The 23,431-nt window shown below is 38.9% G+C and overlaps 1 protein-coding gene across 3 annotated transcripts in view; it reads left to right on the top strand.

The window, feature by feature from the left end:
• The window catches only part of IGSF11 (immunoglobulin superfamily member 11), a 139,223-nt gene that overhangs the window by 99,041 nt on the left and 16,751 nt on the right, over positions 1–23,431 (top strand). For 2 of the 3 annotated variants that reach the window (XM_005891238.3, XM_005891237.3), the window contains exons 2-4: positions 18,263–18,426; positions 19,796–20,003; positions 23,223–23,378. In XM_005891238.3, the coding sequence (XP_005891300.2) occupies positions 18,263–18,426; positions 19,796–20,003; positions 23,223–23,378 (528 nt within the window). Of the gene's footprint in view, positions 1–18,262; positions 18,480–19,795; positions 20,004–23,222; positions 23,379–23,431 lie in introns of those variants that run through there. The other variant, XM_070369830.1, reaches the window with a different exon arrangement.

The raw sequence follows: 23,431 nt of genomic DNA, 5'->3' as shown, positions 1-23,431 counted from the left end.
TGTGGCCAAAACTTCCAAAACTATGTTGAATAGTAATGTTGAAAGTGGGCACCCTTGTCTTGTTCCTGACTTTAGAGGAAATGCTTTCAGTTTTTCACCATTGAGGATAATGTTTGCTGTGAGTTTGTCATATATAGCTTTTATTATGTTGAGGTATGTTCCTTCTATTCCTGCTTTCTGGAGAGTTCTTATCATAAATGGATGTTGAATTTTGTCAAAGGCTTTCTCTGCATCTATTGAGATAATCATATGGCTTTTGTTTTTCAATTTGTTAATGTGGTGTATAACATTGATTGATTTGCGGATACTGAAGAATCCTTGCATCCCTGGGATAAAGCCCACTTGGTCATGGTGTATGATCTTTTTAATGTGTTGTTGGATTCTGATTGCTAGAATTTTGTTAAGGATTTTTGCATCTATGTTCATCAGTGATATTGGCCTGTAGTTTTCTTTTTTATGGGATCTTTGTCAGGTTTTGGTATTAGGGTGATGGTGGCCTCATAGAATGAGTTTGAAGTTTACCTTCGTCTGCAATTTTCTCAAGAGTTTGAGCAGGATAGGTGTTAGCTCTTCTCTAAATTTTTGGTAGAATTCAGCTGTGAAGCCGTCTGGACCTGGGCTTTTGTTTGCTGGAAGATTTTTGATTACAGTTTCAATTTCCGTGCTTGTGATGGGTCTGTTAAGATTTTCTATTTCTTCCTGGTCCAGTTTTGGAAAGTTGTACTTTTCTAAGAATTTGTCCATTTCTTCCACGTTGTCCATTTTATTGGCATATAATTGTTGATAGTAGTCTCTTATGATCCTTTGTATTTCTGTGTTGTCTGTTGTGATCTCTCCATTTTCATTTCTAATTTTATTGATTTGATTTTTCTCCCTTTGTTTCTTGATGAGTCTGGCTAAAGGTTTGTCAATTTTATTTATCCTTTCAAAGAACCAGCTTTTGGCTTTGTTGATTTTTGCTATGATCTCTTTTGTTTCTTTTGCATTTATTTCTGCCCTAATTTTTAAGATTTCTTTCCTTGTACTAACCCTGGGGTTCTTCATTTCTTCCTTTTCTAGTTGCTTTAGGTGTAGGGTTAGGTTATTTATTTGACTTTTTTCTTGTTTCTTTAGGAATGCCTGTATTGCTATGAACTTTCCCCTTAGGACTGCTTTTAAAGTGTCCCACAGGTTTTGAGTTGTTGTGTTTTCATTTTCTGTGTATTCCAGACGGTGGACAACACTTACGGAACTGATTACTGGCTGGATCTGTCTCCCTCCTTTTGATTCCCCCCATTTATCCTCCTGGCCACCTATGCCGCCTTCTTCCTTCTTCTCTTCTCTGTATAACTCTGTGAAGAACTCTGAGTGGTCCAGTTGTGGAGTGCACATAAGGAAGAGATTACTGAATAGCCCACTCTCTCCTCTATTGACTCCACCTCATCTCATTCGGGTCACCTCTAACTCCCTCCTCACTCTTCTCTTCTCCATATAACGCTGTAAACCTCACTGGGCGAAACAAGTTTCAGGGAAAGATATACCAAGCAAATTCTCCAGCAGCAAGGAACACAGCCCTGAGCTCCAAGATACAGGCAGCCCAAAGTCACCCCCAAACCATAGACCTCCCATAACTCATTACTGGACATTTCATTGCACTCCAGAGAGAAGAAATACAGCTCCACTCACCAGAACACCGACACAAGCTTCCCTAACCAAGAAACCTTGACAAGCCACCTGTACAAACCCACACAGAGCGAGGAAACGCCACAATAAAGAGAACTCCACAAACTGCCAGAATACAGAAAGGACACCCCAAACTCAGCAATTTAAACAAGATGAAGAGACAGAGGAATACCCAGCAGATAAAGGAACAGGATAAAAGCCCACCAAACCAAACTAAAGAGGAAGAGATAGGGAATCTACCTGATAAAGAATTCCGAATAATGATAGTGAAATTGATCCAAAATCTTGAAATCAAAATGGAATCACAGATAAATAGCTTGGAGACTAAGATCGAGAAGATGCAAGAAAGATTTAACAAGGACCTAGAAGAAATAAAAGAGAGTCAATATAAAATGAATAATGCAATAAATGAAATTAAAAACACTCTGGAGGCAACAAATAGTAGAATAACAAAGGCAGAAGATAGGATTAGTGAATTAGAAGATAGAATGGTAGAAATAAATGAATCAGAGAGGATAAAAGAAAAATGAATTAAAAGAAATGAGGACAATCTCAGAGACCTCCAGGACAATATTAAACGCTACAACATTCGAATCATAGGGGTCCCAGAAGAAGAAGACAAAAAGAAAGACCATGAGAAAATACTTGAGGAGATAATAGTTGAAAACTTCCCTAAAATGGGGAAGGAAATAATCACCCAAGTCCAAGAAACCCAGAGAGTCCCAAACAGGATAAACCCAAGGCAAAACACCCCAAGACACATATTAATCAAATTAACAAAGATCAAACACAAAGAACAAATATTAAAAGCAGCAAGGGAAAAACAACAAATAACACACAAGGGAATTCCCATAAGGATAACAGCTGATCTTTCAATAGAAACTCTTCAAGCCAGGAGGGAATGGCAAGACATACTTAAAGTGATGAAAGAAAATAACCTACAGCCCAGATTATTGTACCCAGCAAGGATCTCATTCAAATATGAAGGAGAAATCAAAAGCTTCTCAGACAAGCAAAAGTTGTAAGGTTCTAACTGTTGCTTTTCTCAGGAGACAGGTGAGGTGGTCTAATCCTTCCGTCTCTTTAAGGATTTTCCACAGTTTGTTGTGATCCACTCAGTCAAAAGCTTTAGCATAGTCAATGAAGCAGAAGTAAATGTTTTTTTGGAACTCCCTTACTTTCTCCATGATCCAACAAATATTGGTAATTTGATTTCTGGTTCCTTTGTCTTTTCTAAGCCCAGTTTGTACATCTGGAAGTTCTCAGTTTATGTACTACTGACGCCTTGCTTGAAGGATTTTGAGCATAACCTTATTGGCATGTGAAATGAGTGCAAATGGTACAATAGTTTCATTCTTTGACATTGCCCTTCTTTGGGATTGCAATGAAAACTGACCTTTTCCAGTCCTATGGCCACTGCTGAGTTTTCCAGTCCTATGGCCACTGCTGAGTTTGCTCAGCAGTGCAGCACTTTAACAGCATCATCTTTTAGAATTTGAACTAGCTTAGCTGGTCCTATTCTTAAGTGCTGTAGCTTACAGTATATTTTAAAAATCACATATTGCAAGTTCTTGGACTTCTTTGTTTTTCAGAATTTGGCTCTTTTAATCTTCACTTTTACACATACATTTTAGAAGCAGTTTGTTTCTACAAAGCAGGTCTGTACTCATTGAAAAGACTACATGCACACATACACATATTTATATTTTTTAGTATATTGGCTTGATAAATTATGTTGATTTCAAATACTGAATGAATCTTGCATTTGAAGGGGTAGATATCACTTGTCAAGATTAATTATTTTTATATATATTGCTGGATTCAATTTGCTAATAATTTGTTAAATGCTTTATGCCTATATTTAGAAGGGATGTTAGTGTGTAATTTTCTTAGCATATCTTGTCTTTGTTGGATTTTAGTATCAGGGTAGTTTCAGCCTCATAACATGAGTTGGGGAGTGTTCCCTTTTTTTTCCTGGAAGAATTTATATATAGAATTAGCATTATTTTTTCATTAACCATTTGGCAGAGTTCACAATTGAAGCCATTTGGACCTGGTATTATCTTGGTCAATGGATTCTTAAATGCAAATTAACTCATTGTTTTAAATGAACATAGGGCTAGTCAGGATATATGTTTTATAGACAGCTTTGGTAGTTTCTGTCTTTCAAGGGATTTTTTCATTTCATCTTAATTTCTAAATGTATATTAGCATAAAGTTGTTTATAATATCCCTTTGTTATTCTCTCAATGTCTCTGGGATCTGTAGTTATGTCCCTTCTTTCATAATGGGAATTTATATCTTCTCTTTTCTACTCTTAATCAGTCTGGCTGAAGATTTATCAATTATTGACTTCTCAGAGAACCAGCTTGTGATTTTAGTGATTTACTTCATTAATAATTTTCCTGTCTTCATTTTTAAAATTTCATATTATCTTAAAAAAAAAACCAATTCTATTAATTATTTATTTTGGCTGTGCTGGTTCTTTGTCGCTGGGCCCAGGCTTTTCTGTAGCTGTGGAGAGTGGGGGCTACTCTTTGTTGCAGTACACGTCTTCTCATTGTGGTGGCCTCTCAAACTACAAAGCATGGGCTCTAGGGTGGCTGGGCCTCAGCAGTTACAGCACATGGGCTCAGTAGGTGCAGTTCCGGGCTCTAGAGCACAGGCTCAATAGCTGTGGTGCACAAGCTTAGTTGCTCCATGCCATGTGGGATCTTCTTGGACCAGGGATCAAACCTGTGTCTCCTGTATTGGCAGATGCATTCTTTACCACTGAGCCACCAGGGAAGCTCTGAATTCTATATTATTTTATACTTTTCTTCTTTCGACTTGCTTCTGACTTTTCTTAGTTTCTCAAGGTAGGTGCTAAGGTTGTTGATTATAAACCTTTCTCCTTTTATACTGTGAGCATTTAGATGCTATTAATTTTCCTTAAAATAGTGCTTTGTTGCCTCCCATAAAATTTTATGTTTTGTGTTTTAATTTTTATGCAATTCAAAAATTTTTCTGATTTTCCTTAAAATTTGACCTTTGACCCATGAGTTATTTAGAAGTGGATTTTTATAAACCTTTGATGATTTTCTGGATTTCCTTCTGTTATTGTGTTCCAATTTAATTCATATTCTTGGTGTGATTTTTAATTATTTTACGTTTGTTAAAGTTTTATAGCTCAGAATACGACCTGTCTCAGTGAATGTTACATGTGCACTTGAAAATACTATGTATTTCATGATGTTGGATAGTGTTCTTAAAAAAATCTCAGTTACGTTAAGTTCATTGGTAGTGTTTAGTCAGTTCAGTTGCTCAGTTGTGTCCAACTCTTTGCGACCCCATGGACTGTGGCGCACCAGGCCTCCCTGTCCATCACCAACTCCTGAAGCCTACTCAAATTCATGTCCATCGAGTTGGTGATGCCATCCAGCTATCTCATCCTCTGTCGTCACCTTCTCTTCCTGCCTTCAATCTTTCCCAGCATCAGGGTCTTTTCCAAGGAGTCAGCTCTTCGCATCAGGCGGCCAAAGTACTGGAGTTTCAGCTTTAGCATCAGTCTTTCCAATGAATATTTAGGACTAATTCCCTTTAGGATGGACCGGTTGGATCTCCTTGCAGTCCAAGGGACTCTCAAGAGTCTTCTGCAACACTGCAGTTCAAAAGCATCCATTCTTTGGTGCTCAGCTTTCTTTATAGTCCAACTCTCATGTCCATAAGTGACTACCAGAAAAGCCTTAGCTTTGACTAGATGGACCTCGGTTGGCAAAGTAATGTCTCTGCTTTTTGATATGCTGTCTAGGTTTGTCATAGCTTTTCTTCCAAGGAGCAAGCGTCTTTTAATTTCATGGCTACAGTCACCATCTGCAGTGATATTGGAACCCCCCCCAAAATAAAGTCTCTCACTGTTTCCATTGTTTCCCCATATATTTGCCATGAAGTAATGGGACCAGATGCCATGATCTTAGTTTTCTGAATGTTGAGCTTTAAGCCAACTTTTTCACTCTTCTCTTTCACTTTCATCAAGAGGCTCTTTAGTTCTTCTTCACTTTCTGCCATAAGGGTGGTGTCATCTGTGTATTTGAGGTTATTGATATTTCTCCCAGCAATCTTGATTCCAGCTTGTACTTCACCCAGCCCAGCATTTCACATGATGTATTCTGCTTCTAAGTTAAATAAGCAGGGTGACAATATACTACCTTGATGTACTCCTTTCCCAATTTGGAACCAGTCTATTTTTCCATGTCCAGTTCTAACTGTTGCTTCTTGCCCTTCACACAGATTTCTCAGGAGACAGGTTGTTTAGGTGCTCTGTATTTTTACTGGTTTGTTACTTTTGTTATTGATTTTTTATATAGTTATTTTATGTAATTGTTAATGACAGAAGAGTGTTCTAAAATCTCCGTGATTTGGATTTTTTTCTTTTTGTCCTTTCAGTTCTATCGGTTTTTGCTTCATGAACTGTGAAGCTCTGTTGTTAGGTGCATACACAAGACTATTATGTTCTTAGTGATTTTGACCCACTTATTATTTAATGTACCTCTCTGTTCCTCTTTCGGTGATCTAGTTCTCCTCTCTTCACATGCTGCTTCTTTCTCAAACTGTCCAACAGGAGAAAGGTCATATTGGATTTGCCAGGCACTGTTGTATTTGGTACATCTTTAGACGAAGATCTTATGACAGTTACCTCATGAACAGCTGTCTGATCTGTGGTGCTGAATCCTGGCACAATCATTTGTATCCAGAATATGAATGAGATCCTGTGCTACAAACCATGGTGATCTGTGTTTAAGGAATTGCTTCATTCTGCCTTCTCTGAAGGGGATTTTGATTGTAGTAGCAATCATATTATTACGTTCATCATGACGTTGCAAAACCGGGTCTATCTTTGTGGCTTGCTTCTTTATACATATAATTTTAATCACATTACTCAGTTTTACAAAAGGATTTGCAAACCCAGATGTTCATAGCAGACAGGCGGGTATCCTGACTGAGTAAAGTGGACCATATTGTAAACAGTAGGGAGTGGTGGCGACTGTGGCAATGGGGAGAGCTCATAATTTGGCTGAAGAGGCAGTATTAATCAATTGCCATGAGAAATAGAAGCCCAATATTACTAACACCTACAGTTTTTAAAGATAAGTTGGTAATCTAGAGTTTTATATTATTTAGTTGTAATTGAAAGTACTTAAAAATGCTGAGTGGGTCATATAATATAAGCCAAACAGAATATCTGTGTAAATCATCTGTAACTTTGCTAGTCTTTCATCAGTCCTGTAAGGGAATTCCTAAATGTAATTCCTAAATTACACCTGTGCCCTAAGCCAGGTGTAAAATCAGAAGAGGGTGATTGTAGTGGGAGACTCGCTGTAGGAGATTCCGATAAGGTCACATCACATTCTAGGAGTTATTGCTGAGTAGAAGTCACCCATGTAATAGATATGCCATGTCATGAAGGGGCAAAATAGTCATGTGTGTATACTTTTGATTGCTTGCAGAGTCACAGAGGGGCATGCTAATTAATGTAGAGTGTGAGCATTGATTCAGTACAAGGCCTTGACCTCCCTCTGGACCTCTGTCTCACCTCTGGGCCTGCTCTAAGGAAATAGTTTCATTATTTGGGGCCCCTGGCATGCTGTTTGCCCTTGGCATGTTTCTTGAGGAATGCTTGTTGTTGTAAAGGAGGAGTCAGTGAGAAGGCACTGCTGTGACCTTTAAAGAGACACCATAATACCATGGAATTATAACACTGTAATACCATGGGACATGTATACAGTCAGAAGATGAAGATGTGTAATTTTATGGTAGCCTGCCTTTGTATACTAACAATAAAGTATGCATATTGTTTAATATGGCATAAAATGAAGTAGAGCCTTGGCAGTGATCCTGTAAATTGATTAATGTAGATGACCTGTGCATAATAGAGCCATCTACATTGATCAGATTAACCAAATATTTACTCTTCATTTAGTTTAGTGCTGTGTTGATGGCCAGCACCTAATTTAATATCAATTAACACATTGTTTTCTAGTTAAGATTGCAGTTTATATTATATAATGAACATCTGGTGGCTCAGAAAGTAAAGAATCTGCTTATAATGCAGGAGACCTGGGTTCAAGCCTTGGGTCAGGAAGATCCTCTGGAGTAGGAAATGGCAACCCACTCCAGTATTCTTGCCTGGAGAATTCCGTGGACAGAGGAACCTGGTGGACTATACTGTCTATGAGGTTGCATAGAATTGGAGACAACTGAGCAAGTAAGACTTTCACTTTAACATTATATAATAATAACAATTGTAAAGATAGATTATTTCATCTGATTAAAAATTGTTTGAAATATATGAAGAGAAAATGATTTCTTTAAAAATCCCTATGACATTAGAGACTTGTGTTATTCCATATATTCTTCTGGGAAATGAGTATAGCATAAAATTTTTGTTTTTTTGAAATTTATTTCAGTTTGATAGAACTAAAAGCTGAATTTGAACAAACTAAGTGAATTTTACAACTTTTATATCCATGAAATAACACCAGAAATCATGTGGGAATCATATAAGCCAATACACATTATGTGACTGCTGATAACTAACATTTTGGGTGAAAGTACAGCATAGGTCTACCCAAGTACCATTAAGTCCTTTGATGCTTTGCTAACCATATTCCCAGAGCAGTGTTCTGGGAGTTGGGCTGATACTGAAACATGAAAACATGCTCCATAGACATCGGCAAACACTATTTCAACATCTTAGTTGGAATGCTTGCGCCAATGCTGCTTCTGAACTTTGGGTGTTCCGACTCTCATGGGGTTGCAGGGGAGGCCTGTGTCCTTTGAGTCCAGCCCATCACTGTCAAATTCCTTTGTTCTCTTGGCTGTGTAGTGTGGATGATCCTTCTTCAGATTTCTAAGGATTCTTTGCTGCCAGCTTTTTTCCCCTTTAACATGTACCTCTTGGTCTGAGAAAATGTGAATCTTTCTGCTTTAAATCTTGGGAAATAGTGCTCTAAAGAAAGAGTATAGACAACTGTTATTTATGGTTTCAACTCTTGGGAGGAAACAGGGCCATGTGCTTTATGTCTTTCTTGTTTAATTGCTAAGAGTCATTCAGAATTCATGAGTTGACTTAATTTTTCTTGGGCGAAAGTACTAAGAAAAGATTCAAGTCTGCAAAATGCTGCCAATTCAACTCTTAAATTATGCATTTTACATGTAAACATTGCAAATTGTAAGATATTTTAAATGAATTTTTAATTCAGTTATTTAGCATTAAAGTTTAAATTCTTGCCTAGAGTTTCAAACATGGAAATACACTCTAAAAGAAAGTATTTCATTAAAAAAATAATAAAATAGAAAAAATTAATTATTTAAATTTTGAAACACATTCATTTCCTTCCTTCTTTACTCTTTTGAAGAAATTTTCATTTGTATTCAGTATGTTAAATAGGAATCTTGAGACACAATCACAAAGCAACATTTTGTTTTCCAAGAGTCTGTTTAAATTTATTCAAGATCCACTTTTTCTAGATGAAAATTTAAGCAGGTTACACATTTTTTTTGATTACTCTGAGTTTAAAAATAAAGCAAGAAAATCTCAATTTATATACAAATATCTATGTGTAGTTCTCAGAATGCTAGTGATCCACCCAGTAGTCCAGAGGTCAGCCTCCAGCTTCCTTCTGCTGGAAGTCTCATTAGACAGCCCTTTCAGACAGAATCTAAGGCAACCCTGCACCAGCTCTTACGTGCGTTCACTTCTCATCCACTCAGATGTGCTTTGCCGTGACAGATTCAGGGAAAGTAGGCCCTTTTGCTGGCTAGGAGTGGAATGGAACTGACTGCATACCACACCTCTCCGCAGAGTTTCTTTACTGACATTCACACCTCAGCAGTTTATTCTCTATGTAGTCCTAAAAGTTGCATTGCCAGTTTTCAGCCATCTTTGTGCAAATCCTTCAGTATAGTCAGTCTTAAAATTTGTTTTGATATCTTGTGTCGTATATCTGACATTTAGGGTGTTGGATGACTTGCCAAATTCTGTTCATAGAGAATTCTGATAGTTCAGGAACATAGCAGACTATTTACGTTAAGTTCTGTGTATGTGAGACTGACAGGAGAGCAGATACATTAATGTTTACAAATAAACTGAGTTTTTAATTGCTCAGTTTTGGTCTTCTTGGTAAAGAAGTGCCCCATCACCTTAATCATACTACAAGTAATAATATCATTTGCTTTTGGAGATATGCTCTGGGGAAGAGTTTGAAATGGTAGAAAATATACTCCATCAAAAGTCAGAAGAAATAGGTCCTAGTTTTAAGACCTTTGTCAGGACTGTCTCTTTGGATCACATAGTATTTTCATGTGCAAATTGACTTACTGAGTTTTTATTGTGGGCTTACTGTATTGGAGTTATTCATGTACCTCACAGTATTCTAATGAAATTATCTTAATTACACTGATCAAAATATGATTACAAGTTGAATATATTCAAAATGAAAGAACACTGCTTTACAAGACCCTGATCTTTCCATAAGTTGTTAGGAAAGGCTTTTCTGTTAGAAGATAACACTTGAGTTAATAGGAAGAATGAGTTCAGTTCAGTCGCTCAGTTGTGTCCGACTCTTTGCGAACCAAGAACTGCAGCACGCCAGGCCTCCCTGTCTATCAGCAACTCCCGGAGTTCACACAAACCTATGTCTATTGAGTCGGTGATACCATCCAACCATCTCATCCTCTGTTGTCCCCTTCTCCTCCTGCCCTCAATCTTTCCCAGCATCAGGGTCTTTTCAGATGAGTCAGCTCTTCACATCAGGTGGCCAAAGTATTGGAGTTTCAGCTTCAAAATCAGTCCTACCAGTGAACACCCAGGACTGATCTCCTTTAGAATGGACTGATTGGATCTCTTCGCAGTCCAAGGGACTCTCAAGAGTCTTCTCCAACACCACAGTTCAAAAGCATCAATTCTTCGGCGCTCAGCTTTCTTCACAGTCCAACTCTCACATCCATACATGACTACTGGAAAAACTATAGCCTTGACTAGACGGACCTTTGTTGGCAAAGTAATGTCTCTGCTTTTTAATACGCTCTCCAGGTTGGTCATAACTTTCCTTCCAAGGAGTTAAGTGTCTTTTAATTTCATGGCTGCAGTCACCATCTGCAGTGATTTTGGAGTCCAGAAAAATAAAAGTCTGCCACTGTTGCCACTGTTTCCCCATCTATTTGCCATAAAGTGGTGGGACCAGATGCCATGATCTTAGTTTTCTGAATGTTGAGCTTTAAGCCAACTTTTTCACTCTCTTCTTTCACTTTCATCAAGAGGCCCTTTAGTTTTCTTCACTTTCTGCCATAAGGGTGGTGTCATCTGCATATCTGAGGTTATTGATATTTCTCCCGGCAGTCTTGATTCCAGCTTGTGCTTCCTCCAGCCCAGCGTTTCTCATGATGTACTCTGCATATAAGTTAAATAAGCAGGGTGACAATATACAGCCTTGATGTACTCCTTTTCCTATTTGGAACCAGTCTGTTGTTCCTTGTCCAGTTCTAACTGTTGCTTCCTGACCTGCACATAGGTTTCTCAAGGGGCAGGTCAGGTGGTCTGGTATGTCCATCTCTTTCAGAATTTTCCACATTTTATTGTGATCCACATAGTCAAAGGCTTTGGCATAGTCACTAAAGCAGAAATAGATGTTTTTCTGGAACTCTCTTACTTTTTTGATGATCCAGTGGGTGTTGGCAATTTGATCTCTGGTTCCTCTGCCTTTTCTAAAACCAGCTTGAACATCTGGAAGTTCACTGTTCACATATTGCTGAAGCCTGGCTTGGGGAATTTTAAGCATTACTTTACTCGCATATGAGATGAGTGCAATTGTGTGGTAGTTTGAGCATTCCTTGGCATTGCCTTTCTTTGAGATTGGAATGAAAACTGACCTTTTCCAGTCCTGTGGCCAGTTCTGAGTTTTCCAAATTTGCTGACACGAGTAGGAGGTTATTAAGTAAAGCATTGGGTGTGGAGCAGAGCAAATCAGAGGAAAGGCAGAAGACAGGGCAAAGGCTCTGACTGAAGAAGTCAAGAGAAATTTAATTGGTAAAATGGATCAGATTTGATCATGGGTTGGGTTTGGGTGATGGTAAGAGAGTAGAAAGAATCAATGAAGATGTATAAATTTCTGACTTGTCCAACTTGATTGCTAGTTGAGCCCTTTGCTAGAACAGGGAACTCTAGAAAGGAGCCAGATAGGTATATAGGGGATGCAGGCATGGGGGTGAAGATCAAGAATTTGATCTTGGACAAGTTGACTTGAGGTACCTTTGAGATAGCTACTTGGAGATATGAGAAGTATTCAGATATGGAAAGAAAACCAGAAATAAATTGTATCACCAAAGCTACAGGAAAACTGTGTTTCAAGGAGAGGGAAATGGTCATCAGTGTTAGATGCTCCTGAGAGTCCAAGAATGAATTAAAGAGTTTTGGAGCCATCAGGAGATCTCTGGGAAACCTAGGGAGAACTGTTGTTAAGAAGTCATGTTGGCCAGAGTGGATTAAAGACTGAATGGTAGAAGAGTCTGGAGAGAGTGGGTATAGGCCGCTCTTTCAAACAGATTGTGGTGAGGTATCAGAGAGAGGGCAGCCCCTGGAGGAAACCATGGGCTGGAGGGAGGGAGGAATTTTGCACTAAGTGGAAATACTTGAGTATGCTTAAATGCTGTCAGAAAGTCTTAAGTGTGGAGAGGGGAGGTTGAGGTTACACAAGAGGGGACAGTCTGTGATAAGGTTACTAAGAGGGCCAGGAGGATGGAATATAAAAAATATGCTCAGATGAGGGGGTGGGGTTCACCTTAGATGAGCTTCTTTAAGAGGAGAGAGGAAAAAGAGGACTAGGCAGATCGAAGCTGACTTGTAGGTTTGGAAGCAGATGAGGGAGTTTTCATCTGATGACTTTATGCAAAAATCCATACTAATTTAAAATTTTGTGATTCTGTAATAGAGTAGTGACAGTAATAATAAACATTTATGGACTGATCTCTATGTGCTATGTGGTGGTTAATTAGTTAAGTGTGGTAGTTAAGTATACATTCTCTGTAGATAAAGTGTTTGGATTTGAAACCAAGGCTTACCACTTTCTATGTGACCCTGAACTATGTGACCTAGAACTGGTTGTTATTCTCTCTGGGCCTCAATATCTTATATATGAGCTATGAAATACATAAGATCTCCAGGGATCAAACCCAGGTCTCCCACATTGCAGGATTCTTTACCAGCTGAGCTACCTGGGAAGCCATAAAATACTTCATAGTATTAAATGAGGGAGAGAGTGTTTGTATGTGTATGCACATGTATATGTTTATATATCCAGTTCCAGTTCAGTCGCCTAGTCATGTCCGACTAGACATGTCATGACCCCATGAACCTCAGCACGCCAGGCCTCCCTGTCCATCACCAAATCCCAGAGTTCACCCAAATCCATGTCCATTGAGTCAGTGATGCCATCCAACCATCTCATCCTCTGTTGTCCCCTTCTCCTCCTGCCCTCAATCTTGGCCAGCATCAGGATCTTTTCAAATGAATCAGCCCTTCACATCAGGTGGCCAAAGTATTGGAGTTTCAGCTTCAACATCAGTCCTTCCAAAGAATATTTAGGACTGATTCCCTTTAGGATGGACTGGTTGGATCTCCTTGCAGTCTAAGGGACTCTCAAGAGTCTTTTCCAACACCACAGTTCAAAAGCATCAATTCTTCGGCGCTCAGCTTTCTTTATAGTCCAACTCTCATATCCATACATGACTACTGGAAAAACCATAGCCTTGACTAGATGGACGTTTGTTGGCAAAGTAATATCTCTGCTTTTTAGTATGCTGTCCAGGTTGGTCATAACTTTCCTTCCAAGGAGTAAGCATCTTTTAATTTCATGGTTGAAATGACCATCTGCAGTGATTTTGGAGCCCCCACAAAATAAAGTCAGCCACTGTTTCCCCATCTGTTTGCCATGAAATGATGGGACCAGATGCCATGATCTTAGTTTTCTGAATGTTGAGTTTTAAGCCATCTTTTTCACTCTCCCCTTTCACTTTCATCAAGAGTTCTTCTTTAAAAAAGTTCTTTAAAAGAGTTCTTATTTTTTTAAAGTTTCATCTTTAGTTCTTCTTCACTTTAGTTAGTGCTTAATTGAATAGTCATTGGAAGGACTGATGCTGAAGCTGAAGCTCCAGTACTTTGGCCACCTGATGCAAAGAGCTAACTCATTAGAGAAGACCCTGATACTGGGAACAATTGAGGTCAGGAGTAGAAGGGGGCCATAGAAGATGAGATGGTTGGATGACATCACTGATTCAATGGATATGGGTTTGAACAAACTCTGGGAGATAGTGAAGGACAGGAAAACCTGGCGTGCTGCAGTCCATGGGGGTCAAAAAGAGTTGGACACAAATTAGTGACTGAGTAACAGCAATGTAGACTTGCTGTGTGTGTTGTCAGCTAAAGTAGTGACTGAGGGAGTGGTCACCATCCGCCATCAGCATCAGGCGCCGCCTTCATTACACTCTTCTGAAGATGAAAATATTAGCCTTATTTTACAAATAAGTGGTGTAATCAGAGAATAAGTGACTTATTTGAGGCCCCACAGCAGAGCAGATAAAAGAGTCAGATTTCAAACTAGGCCTTATCCAACTTCAAACGTATGCTTTTACGAGTTTTGAAAGCAGTTTATCTAGAATATTTCTTCTGCAGTTATCTCAGTGCCTGAGATTATAGTTAACCTTAAGTAAAAAAGAGAAGTATACAGCATTGTAATTCAACTGTACTTCAGAAAAAAATAAATAAGTTAAAAAACGCGAGGTAAATGAAGTCAGTCTTGCACAGCTTTTGCTACCCCGGAGTCTGCCCTCTGCCAGCAGACCTGCTCCTGCTTCTCATCCCCGACCCCGGTCCTGCGAATCTCCTCTTCCTTTACTGGAATCCTGCCATATTTTGGTAGTTTTCCCACCTACATCTCTATATTTCATTCTTTACCTTTCACTGCCCCCCTTTTTTCTTTTTAAAATTTGAGTCAAAGATGGTGTAATTTCAATCACTAATCACTAATTCAGCTTGAAATTAGTGATTTGGGGATGGAGAGTATACGTTATCCTGTACAGTTAAAGGGGATGGGGCGCATCCCCTGTGCTTCTTTGGAGTAACATCTCAAGAATGAAGCGATGGAGGTTTTGTGCCAGTTTGGTGTCCACGGTTACTTTTTAAATTTTATTTATCTATTGAGTTTTGGCTCTGCTGGGTCTTCACTGCTGCACGGGCTTTTCTCTAGCTGTGGTGCATGGAGGCTGCTCTGGTTGTGGTGTGTGGGCTCCTCATGGCGGTGGCTTCTCTTGTGGAGAGTGGGCTTTGGGCCTGCGGGCTCAGCAGCTGCAGCTCTCAGGCTCTGGAGCACACTCTCAGTGGTTGTAGCGCGTGAGCTCTGCTGCTCTGTGGCAGGAGGGGTCTTCCTGGACTAGGGCCTGAACTTGTGTCTTCTGTATTGGCAAACCGATTCTTAGCCACTGAGCCACCAGGGAAGCACCCACATTTACTTAAAAAAAAAAATCTCCACTACATTTATAATAATCTTTGGAACAAATGCCCTCCCTTTACCTATTTCTACCCAGGAGGTGGCTTTTTCCTGCCAGTGCCTGTTCTGTGATCAAATAACCTTCGCTGTTTGCCTCTTAGGTTCTTTCAACTTTCCTTTTTAAAATTGAGAGACTTTCCCTAATGTTATTTAACTTAAAAGACTTTTCCTGATGTTATCAAGTACTTTATATTCTACCACAGATGGCTTATTTTATGAAACATTTTATCCTGCAAGTTTAACTCCCCAGAGTTTCATCAGACTATATATGAAGAACAGGAAGTTTTATAGAAGAAAGGTGCTATGAACATTTTTTTTAATACTAATTGTAATCATAACAATATGTTATTTTGTTACTTTTTTGAGAGAATTGAGATAATATCACTTCAAAATAAAACAGTTTGAGATACTGCCATGGACTTAATGTATTTTTCATAGTTAGAATAACTTCTTTGTTGGATTCCTCTGACTTAACCTCCTGTAATTCTCATACTGTTCTATAGTCCCAGAGGGCGGGCATTCTTTTCAGAAGAGATAACAGTTGATTTTGACTTGCCAGGAGTTAGCTCTGGTAAGTTACTGTTTTCTTTTTTTGAATTTTAATAACGATACTGGGGTATAATTTATACTACAAAGAACTCACCCATTGTAAATAGAAAATTACGTTGTTTTTAGTAGATTTGTAGGATCACACAGCCATCAGAATAAATCAGTTTTAGTTTTCCGTTGCCCTGGAAAGTTCCACTGAACCTATTTGCCTCAGTCTCTTTTCCTTTCTCTCTAGTCCCATGCAGCCAAGCCACTGATTTGCCTCTTCTCGCTGTAGATTTGCCTTTTCTGGACTTTTCGTATTAGTGGAATAATGCAGTATATCGGAGAAGGCAATGGCACCCCACTCCAGTACTCTTGCCTGGAAAATCCCGTGGACTGAGGAGCCTGGTAGGCTGCAGTCCATGGGGTCGCTGAGAGTCAGACACGACTGAGCGACTTCACTTTCACTTTTCACTTTCATGCATTGGAGAAGGAAATGGCAACCCACTCCAGTGTTCTTGCCTGGAGAATCCCAGGGACGGGGGAGCCTGGTGGGCTGCCGTCTTTGGGGTCGCACAGAGTCGGACACGTCTGAAGCAACTTAGCAGCAGCAGCAGCAGCAGCAGTATGTATTAAGAGTTGGACATGACTCAGCGACTGAACTGAACTGAGGCTTTTGAATCTGGGGTCCTTTTACTTAGCAAAATGGTTTTGAGAGGCTCATCCATGTTGTAACATGTATCAGTAGCTTGTTGCTTTTTATTTATGCATAGTATTTCATTGTATGGATATATCACATTTTGTTTATTCATCAGCTAATGGATATTTATATTTTTTCCATTCACAAGTATGAGATCAGTAATGCTGTTATAAGCATTCGTAGTCTTTGCATGGACATATATTTTCATTTTACTTGCGTAGATTCCTAGGAATGAAATTTCTGGGTTGTATGGTAAGTTTACTCCATGTCTATGTTAAATGGTTTTAAGGAACTGAAACTATTTTCTGAAGTTATTGTACCATTTTACATTCCCACCAGCAGTAAATGGGGAGGAGTCCAGGGGAGGAGTCCAGTTTCTCTACACTCTCATCAGCGCTTCATATTGTCTGGATTATAGCCATTCCAGTGGCTGTGTGATGGTACCTCATTACGGTTTCGACTTGCAATTTCCTAGCGAGTAATAATGCTGAGCATCTTTCCGTGTGCTTACTAATTACCTTTGTTAAAATATTTACTCAGACTTTGCCCATTTTAATATTAGGTTGTTTGTCTTCTTATTATTGAGTTGTAATAGTTCTTTATATATTCTATATACAAACCCTTTATCAGATATGTAATTTACAGATATTTTTCCCACTCTATACTTTGATTTTTTTATCTTCTTAATTAAGTCTTTTGAAGTACAAACTGTTTAAAAATTTTAATGAAGTCTAGTTTATTGTTTTCTTTTACAATTTATGGTCCTGGTGACACATCTAAGACCTCTTTGACTAACCCAAGGCCACAGAAATTTTCTCCTATATTTGTGTCTAGAAGTTTTATAGCTTTAATGCTTACATTCAGGTTTATGATATATTTTTTGAATTGATTTTTGTGTATGTGGTGAGGTAAGGTCTGAGTTAAACTTTTTGCATATTAATATTGAACTGTTGCAGTATGATTTGTTGAAAAGACTATTTTTCCCTCATTTAATTGTCTTCTGCCTCTGTTGAAAGTGTTTGATCATAAATACAGGGTTTATTTCAGAACTGTCAATCCTGTGCCATTTGTCTGGGGCTCTGTTCTGATGCCAGTACTGCACCGTCTTGATTGCTATGGCCAATTTATAGAAAATTTTGAAATCAGATAGTGCAACTTCTCCAAATTTGTTCTTTTTCGGTATTCTTTTGGCTGTTCTAGTTCTTTGCCTTTTCATGTGTTTTATAATTAGTATCTACAGGAAGTCTGCTTCAATTTTTATTGTTTTTACTCTCTATATGTAGACCAGTTAGGGTAGGATTGGTGTCTTAACAATACTGAATCTTCCAACTCATGAGGGTTGCATATCTGCCCTTTTATTTAGTCTCTTTTTTATTTCTTTCATTGCATTTTATAGTTTTTAGGGTATAGATCCTGGACATATTTTGTTGAATTTACAGTGTTCTATTGTGCAATGATGCTTTAAAATGTTTTCAGTCTATGTCTTATCCCTCATCACCATTAAAACTTTGCTCAAATGCTTTTGGTTAATTTCTCCGAGTTTGTATTCGAATCTGACAAATATAAGATAGTGTCTTATAAAATAAATAAGTACCCTCTAAAATTTTTTATTTATAGTCTCTAAGAGGTAAAGGGGTAAACAGTTTTTATTACTTTGACTTAGTGAATGGTCAGTAGATGTTTAATAAGTACTGTCATGTCAGTCTGTCTACGTTACTGACAATATAAAACACGAACTTTCTCTGAAGGGATTTGGTCTATCACATGACCTCCTGTCCTTCTTCTCTAGGTGTTGCAGCTTCCCTGGAAGTCTCTGAGAGCCCTGGGAGTGTTCAAGTTGCCCGGGGTCAGACAGCAGTCCTGCCCTGCACTTTCACCACCAGCGCCGCCCTCATTAACCTCAATGTCATTTGGATGGTCATTCCTCTCTCCAATGCAAACCAGCCTGAGCAGGTACTTCTGTTCCATCCTGTGCTGCCACTGAAATTTTAATCTTTTTATAAGAGGTGGGTAGGAAAGTGTTTTGAATACATATTTGATTTCTAGAATAAGGTGATACTTTCAGTATGCCTGTGCTGTTTTAAGTCCTGTTCCTACATTATTAGCCAACTATCAAAAGAAGCTATCCTCTTTCTGAAAGACTAAAAAAAGTTAACACATGTCAGGAGGATCCTTCTGAGGAATATGTAGGAATCTGGAATCTTGTCAGAAGACATTGTTGATAGGAAATACTGAGACAGTAAAAGAAAGATATATTTTGACACGAAGGGACTAGCACTGACATAGGTGGATAATAGTATTAAGGAAGTAACTTTAGATAGTATTAATAGTACTTGATTTATTTGGTTAATTGCAGAAGTATTTTAAAATAAGGCCAGGCACACTAGTCATCTTCCAGGAAGTTCAAATAGAAGCTACTGCCTCATAAGCTATATCAGTTATAGGTAAAAGACCCCATTACATATGATACCCACTACAGAAAATAATGTTCAGAAAATTAGTGAATTGTGACCATGACTATACCTTTCCTTCCCAAAGTTAACTTATTTCTGTTATGAAGTTTCTCTGCTTCAATAGGATTTTTACTGCCTAAAAATATTTGATAAGCCAGGTTTTCTGATAGGAAATTTAAATAGATGTGTTTAACAGTAACTTCTTCTAGTTCTTTAGTCCATGGGCCTTTCATAATGAGACTGAGATCATTTTGTTCAACCTCATCATTTGAGGAGTCAGTGATAAAGGCAAGGGAAGACTTGACGACACTCAAATATTTACAGGCAGAGAGAGCTCGGATGAACCCGGTACCTCACCGTCAGCCCAAAGAGCTTTCTGCAACTTCATTCTGAGTCCTCTCTCATGAATAGTTGACTTTAATAAATAAATTGATATAAGAAAAGCAGTCATGGATTGTAACTCTTCTTCCCTTTTTTGACATTCATTTATACTCAGTCTATAACTTGATCTTATCATTTTGTGACCTAGTAAGCATGAGACTGTCAGTGCTAGTTTAACTTTTTATTGTGCAATTAATTTTTTGAACTGGTAAAAATATTTATGGACCAATAGTAAGGTATCATAAAATGCACTTTATATATTCTGATGAGTTAGGTAAGGATACAGTGTTGTTCCAGTTTGGTATGTAGGAATTTAAAACCCCTGGATACTTACAGATAGGTGCTGTAGTAAAACGTTGGTGACAACTCTAAGATTAGAAATAAAATTTTGCAATGTTTGGTATAGTCTGCTCTTTACTGTATAGTTACTGTTATGTGTCTAAAAGGAGATGCATTGGCCAGATGATTTCTTTTGCTTTCCTTTGCAGGTCATTCTCTATCAAGGTGGACAGATGTTTGACGGTGCCCCCCGGTTCCATGGGCGGGTAGGATTTACAGGCACCATGCCAGCCACCAATGTCTCCATCTTCATTAACAACACTCAGCTGTCAGATACAGGCACCTACCAGTGTTTGGTTAACAACCTTCCAGATAGAGGTGGCAGGAATATTGGGGTCACTGGTCTCACAGTTTTAGGTGAGTGACAGGACATGTTCCAGGTACTTTGGCTTTACTTACAAATTTACTCCCAAGCACATTTACTTCTGCCATTTCTTCTGCACACTCTGACTGCTGTGTCTTTTTCCTGTCCTCTCTCTTTGTAGCCACATCTGGACTCTGCTTCTCTGTGCTTCTTCATATAGTTTCTGCACCCATTACTCCATTTCAGGTGGTTCTCAAAAGCTTACTTCTTAAATGACTTTTCCTGAAGGTGGAGAAAGGCAGTAAAAATACCATCAAAAGTAGCCCCTCACTTTTCCTAAGCTTTTATGTGTGTGCCTAGTCACTTTAGTCATGTCCGACTCTTTGCGACCCTGTGGACTGTGGCACCAGGCTCCTCTACCCATGGGATTCTTCAGGCAAGAATACTGGAGTTGGTTACCATGCCCTCCTCCATTTGATATTCCCAACCCAGGGATTGAACCCGTGTCTCCTGAATCTCCTGCATTGGCAGGCGGGTTCTTTACCATTAGTGCTACCTGGGAAGCCCAAGCTTTTATAGAATAAGACATTGTTGGATGCAAATTAAATCATGAATGTTTGATAATGTGTAGGGAGCAGGGAGCTTCGCACACATGAGAATAAATTTGCTACCACTTGCTGTTTATGTGATGCTAAATAGGCCCACGACTCTTCTAAGCTTCAACTCTTGTTCTGGCAGAATTTTGATAATACCTCCTTTTGCTTTCAAAAATATCATTGTTTGAATGATAAATTATATGATCAACTCAGTCTTAATACTGAGACCAAATAGATTTAGAGCCTTTTCCAAGGTTGTGTGGGCTTCCCTAGTGGCTCAGTCGGTAAGGAATCTGCCTGCAATGCAGGAGACCCAGGTTTGATCCTTGGGTCGGGAAGATCCCCTGGAGAAGGACATGGCTACTCACTCCAGTATTCTTGTTTGGTAAATCCCATGAACAGAGGAGCCCAAACATCACTGAATTGCTCAATTAAAAACTGGCTAAGATGGTAAATTTTTGTTATATTTTACCATAATTAAACTTTTTTAGTTGATGAAAGAGCCCATTTGTAAAGAAGATATTTCAAGGAACAATACCCACTTACCCTGCCAGCTACTCTTGGCTAAAAGCACCTTAACATTGGTCTTAACTCTAGTTAAGAACACAGTTAACTCTACTAACGAAACCAGACACACTAACTTTATACCAACTTCTGTTCTATAGTAGGGGGAGTCACAGTGAGGTTCAAGTATATCTGCTACTTGATAGTAACACATGGACATTTTATTATCATTAAGAAAGACAAGGACACAAAGGATGTGAAACACAAACTTTTCCAAGAAAGAACACTAAAGGAAGAAGGTGGTAGTTTATAGTAAAAAAAGCAAGCAAATAAAAATATAAACTAAGCCCATGGCTTGGACTCTCATATTAGGTATTGTGTGCAGTAGAGTTTAAATATAAGTGGGTGATGCACTTGTAATGCTAGTGACTTTTCAATAAATGTGTTCAACCCTGAAAAAAATGAATGAATGCGTAGAAAATGAATGCTCTATACAGAGGAACCAGGAGAGAAAATGGGTGGGGGGAGAGAAAACACTGAAAGGGTACAGGTAGAAAGACTGAAAAATCTCAGGGGATCTTAACTACTGTAATGGATAAACCAACCTCAATTTACTGACTTAGCACTGCCACTGTGACGCTACGAGAGGAAACCCAAAATAATTACTTGAAGGTGACCTGAATCATGTGGGAAGCTCATTATCTACACTATATGTGTGAATATCAAAATAATGTTAAATCCCAACAGCATTCTGTATTTAGTACATGAGTGTTTTAAAGTCTGTGTAAGTTTAATATATTTGAGCAAATGATAGTTTGAAGACTGTGAGAACAAGGCACGGGAGCTATAGCATTTTCTCGTCTGAAGAAGGAAAACGACAAGAACCGCCAACCCTGGTATCCCTGAGTAACTCAGCCGTGGAAGGGAAAAGGGGGAGCATGTGCCAGGGAATCCCGGAGTAAATGGGTATTTGTGGTAGAAGTGGCTACACTGAGCTCACTTGGGGAGACAGAAGTGCTTAGAGAAGGTGGATGCTCCGGATTGTCCTTGAAATATCTTCTTTACAAATGGGTTCTTTCATCAACTAAAAAAGTTTAATTGTGGTAAAATATAACAAAAATTTACCATCTTAGCCAGTTTTTTATTGAGCAATTCAGTGATGTTTGGACTAATCTCCACAACTTTCTTCAACTTGCAAAGATAAAACTCTGCCCATTAAATGACATTTTTCCGTCCCCTCAGCTGCTGGAAATCACTGTTCTGTTTTCTTTTTCTGTGAATTTCAGTACCCTAGGGACCACATATCGGAGAAGGCAATGACACCCCACTCCAGTACTCTTGCCTGGAAAATCCCATGGATGGAGGAGCCTGGTAGGCTGCAGTCCATGGGGTTGCTAGAGTCAGACACGACTGGGCGACTTCACTTTCACTTTTCACTTTCCTGCATTGGAGAAGGAAATGGCAACCCACTCCAGTGTTCTTGCCTGGAGAATCCCAGGGACGGGGGAGCCTGGTAGGCTGCCGTCTATGGGGTCACACACAGTCGGACACGACTGAAGTGACTTAGCAGCAGCAGCAGGGACCACATATAAGTTGAGTCATACATTATTTGTCTTTTTATAACTGAATTTTTTCACTTAACATTCTCTAGCTTCATCCATGTTGTAGCTTGTGTCAGAATTTCCTTACTTATCAAGGCTAAATATTCCATTGTATGCCCATACTATATTTTGTTCATCCATCCATCTATAGACACTTGGGTTATTTCCACCTTTTAGCTATTGTGAATAATGCCGCTGTGAACTTGTGTGAATTCAGTAATTCTTTTAAAAGCAATACGTTGACAGAAGGATTTTAAAAATCATTTGAGTACAGATCTTTGGAGGAAAAAAACAGTGAAACTAAAACCATAGGGTATCTTGAAAATATAATCAGACGCTGTTGCCTTTTTTACATATTTGCTCCCTGCCAGCCGAAGTTGTCGGCCCTGCACTCGTGACCAAGTCCTGTGAATAGTACAGTGTTCACTGGCTTTGCTCATGAGGTGGTCTTCTGGTATGTGTTCCCCAACAGTGCTATCTGAGGTTCCAGTGTGCTGAATGTTGATGTCTCTGCTGTCATCCTCTGGCTCATGGTAAATGTATCGTCTGTTACTTACTCTTCCTGTTACAGTTCCCCCTTCTGCCCCACACTGCCAAATCCAAGGGTCACAGGATATCGGCAGCGATGTCATCCTGCTCTGTAGCTCAGAGGAAGGCATTCCTCGACCAACTTACCTTTGGGAGAAGTTAGACAATACCCTCAAACTACCTCCAACAGCCACTCAGGGTATGTATGGTGTTGCTTTGTTTATTTAATTCATTATCATGGAAAAATTTCAA

The sequence above is a fragment of the Bos mutus genome, chromosome 1, assembly GCF_027580195.1.
Source record: "Bos mutus isolate GX-2022 chromosome 1, NWIPB_WYAK_1.1, whole genome shotgun sequence".
Classification (NCBI taxonomy): Eukaryota; Metazoa; Chordata; class Mammalia; order Artiodactyla; family Bovidae; genus Bos; species Bos mutus.
Note: the sequence above shows the minus strand (reverse complement) of the source record. Positions and strands in the feature narration are given on the sequence as shown.